General features: G+C 55.1%; 1 protein-coding gene across 1 annotated transcript in view; it reads left to right on the plus strand.

The window, feature by feature from the left end:
• The window catches only part of CPN2 (carboxypeptidase N subunit 2), a 9,651-nt gene continuing 7,107 nt past the window's right edge, over nt 1-2,544 (plus strand). Inside the window, exons 1-2 of the mRNA XM_031055414.1 lie at nt 1-1,235; nt 1,271-2,042. Of these exons, the coding sequence (XP_030911274.1) occupies nt 1-1,235; nt 1,271-2,042 (2,007 nt within the window). The remainder of the gene's footprint in view (nt 1,236-1,270; nt 2,043-2,544) is intronic.

The raw sequence follows: 2,544 nt of genomic DNA on the forward strand, positions 1-2,544 counted from the left end.
ATGCCCAAAGACTACCAGGAGGTCTATAGAGGGACAAAAAATGATGTCAAAGAGATCCCAAAGATTGCAAAGCCCTTTGTTTCTGAGATGATCTTTGTGCAAACCAGCATCACTTCTATAAGTAAAGGTGCCTTCAGGTACATGCCCAACCTGACCAAAATTTTGTTCATTGGCAACAAGATCAAGACTGTTGAACCTGGAGCCTTTGATAATTTGGACAAGTTGAGGGACTTGGACATCTCTGGTGCCTCATTAGAAAAACTATCTGTGGGCACTTTCCAAAACCTCCCAAGTTTACAGAAGCTGGAGCTGAGAGACAGCCAGCTCAGATCCATCCCCAAAGGCCTGTTTGATGGGCTGGAAAGTTTGGGGGAGCTCTCCCTGCACATCAATGCAATCCCTTCTCTTCCAGAAGGCATTTTTGATTCTCTTGTCAATCTAACTTTTTTGGACCTGTCTAGAAACAGGATCACAGCTCTTCCTGTGAATGCCTTTAGCAAACTCACCCAGCTGCAAGTCCTCCGGCTGTATGAGAATGAGTTGCAGGACCTTCCAGAGGGATTGCTAGACAGTCAGCTGGAGCTGCTGGAGCTCAGCCTCCAGAGGAACAGGCTCAGGGCACTGCCACCCATGCTTCTGAGGAGCCTGCCTCACCTGGAGAAACTCCTCTTGGACAACAACCTCATCAGGGTTCTCCCACCTCGGGGCTTTTTTGGTTTAAACAAACTGAAGTTGCTGACTCTGGGCTCAAACCATATTATGGAGCTCCCCTGCTGCCTTTTTGACACCATGCCACACTTGAGAGAGCTGGATCTGGGCAGGAACAGTTTGGCCACACTTCCAGAAGACATCTTTGTCAACCTCACATCCCTTGGCAAACTCATCTTGTCCCACAACCAGCTCTCAGTCCTGCCGAGAGGGGTCTTCACTGGGCTCAGCAAGCTCTTGGACCTCCAGCTGGACACAAATCAGCTCTCTGCTCTGGATGAAGAGGTCTTTGCTTCTCTCCCAAATCTGAAAACCCTCAACCTTCGAAAGAACCAGCTGGAAAGTGTTCCCCAAGGGCTCCTAGACCCTCTGAAGAAGCTCAGCTCGGTGTATCTGAGTGGTAACCTGTGGAGATGTGACTGCAACCTCGGCTACCTGCACCGCTGGATCCTGGGCAACAGGGAGAAGGTCAAATTGTCCACCCAAATCTCCTGCAAGAGCCCACCCCACCTGGCAGGGCAAGAAGTGAGGGATGAACACCTGATTTGCCCAGGTACTCTGCAACATTGCTGAGGGACGAACACCTGATTTGCCCAGGTACTCTGCCATTTAACTCCACACTATCACAAAGGACATCAACATTCCTGACACGTGGAGCCATGTCCACAGCAGCACCAACCATGCTCTCACTGGCATCCTTTCCCATCAGGACACTGCCAACCACTCTTTCACCTGTAGTCACCTCTGCTGTGTTGCCAACCGTGCCCATGGAGGCTGCCTTCACCACTCTGTCACCAACTAAGCCATCTGAGGTCTTTGTCACCATCCCAACACCAGCTGTGCTGCAGAAGGCCTTCAGTGCCAGCCCATCAACAACCAATAAGCCCAAGACCTCCACCACCACACCAGCAACAACCACTGTGCTCAGGTCCTCCATCACCACCCCATCACCAGCTGTGCTGCCAGAGACCTCCATCACCACTCCATCAACAACCACTGTGCCCAGGTCCTTTATCACCACACCATCACCAAAAGCCTTCATCACCACCTCATCACCAGCTGTGCTGCCAGAGACCTCCATCACCACCTCATCACCAACTGTGCTGCCAAAGGCCTCCACTGCCACACCACCATCATCAGCTGAGATGCTCAAGGCTTCCATCACCACCCCATCATCAGGTGTTTCAACTTCAGCCATCCTAAGGCTACAGACTCCTGGGGCCACCCACCCAGAACCTGTGCCACCCACTCCAGCTTCTGCCACCACACGGGTGCCAACAAGCTCACTGGCAGGCACCACCAGACAGGAGCCTCCTGCTCTCTCAGTGCCCAGGGTGAGGCCAGCCACCATCCCACAGGGAACACCCACAACCCCCCTTGTCTCAGCTCCCTCCGTGGCTCCCTGGCCATTCCCCAGGACTGCTGCTCTGGGCACAGTCCCGCTGACCTCACGTTCACCATCACACCATGCTCCTGCACCAGGCAGGGAATGGGGCTATTCCACCACCTGTGACTCGCCCGCAGCTGGTGCCCAGCCCACCCCCACTGCCCCCCTAGAGACTCCAGCTCCGGCAGGCACCGTCCTGCTCCCCACACCTCCCATCCCCACACTATCAGACAGCACCAGCCTCTCTCCAGCCTCTCCACCCCTGACCCCCAGCAGTCATCATGCCTGGGGCTTGTCCCTGTGGACCAGCCCATGGCAGTGCCAGGTGTCCCTGGCCTTGGGGCTGGCCGTGCTGGCACTGCAGGCTGCCTGCACACTGCTGGGAGGGGTGGTCGCCTTCCTTCTTCACCAGGACACCCGCCACCACCCTGGGCCACCCGTGAGGCTGC

The sequence above is a fragment of the Geospiza fortis genome, unplaced genomic scaffold, assembly GCF_000277835.1.
Source record: "Geospiza fortis unplaced genomic scaffold, GeoFor_1.0 scaffold172, whole genome shotgun sequence".
NCBI lineage: Eukaryota > Metazoa > Chordata > Aves > Passeriformes > Thraupidae > Geospiza > Geospiza fortis.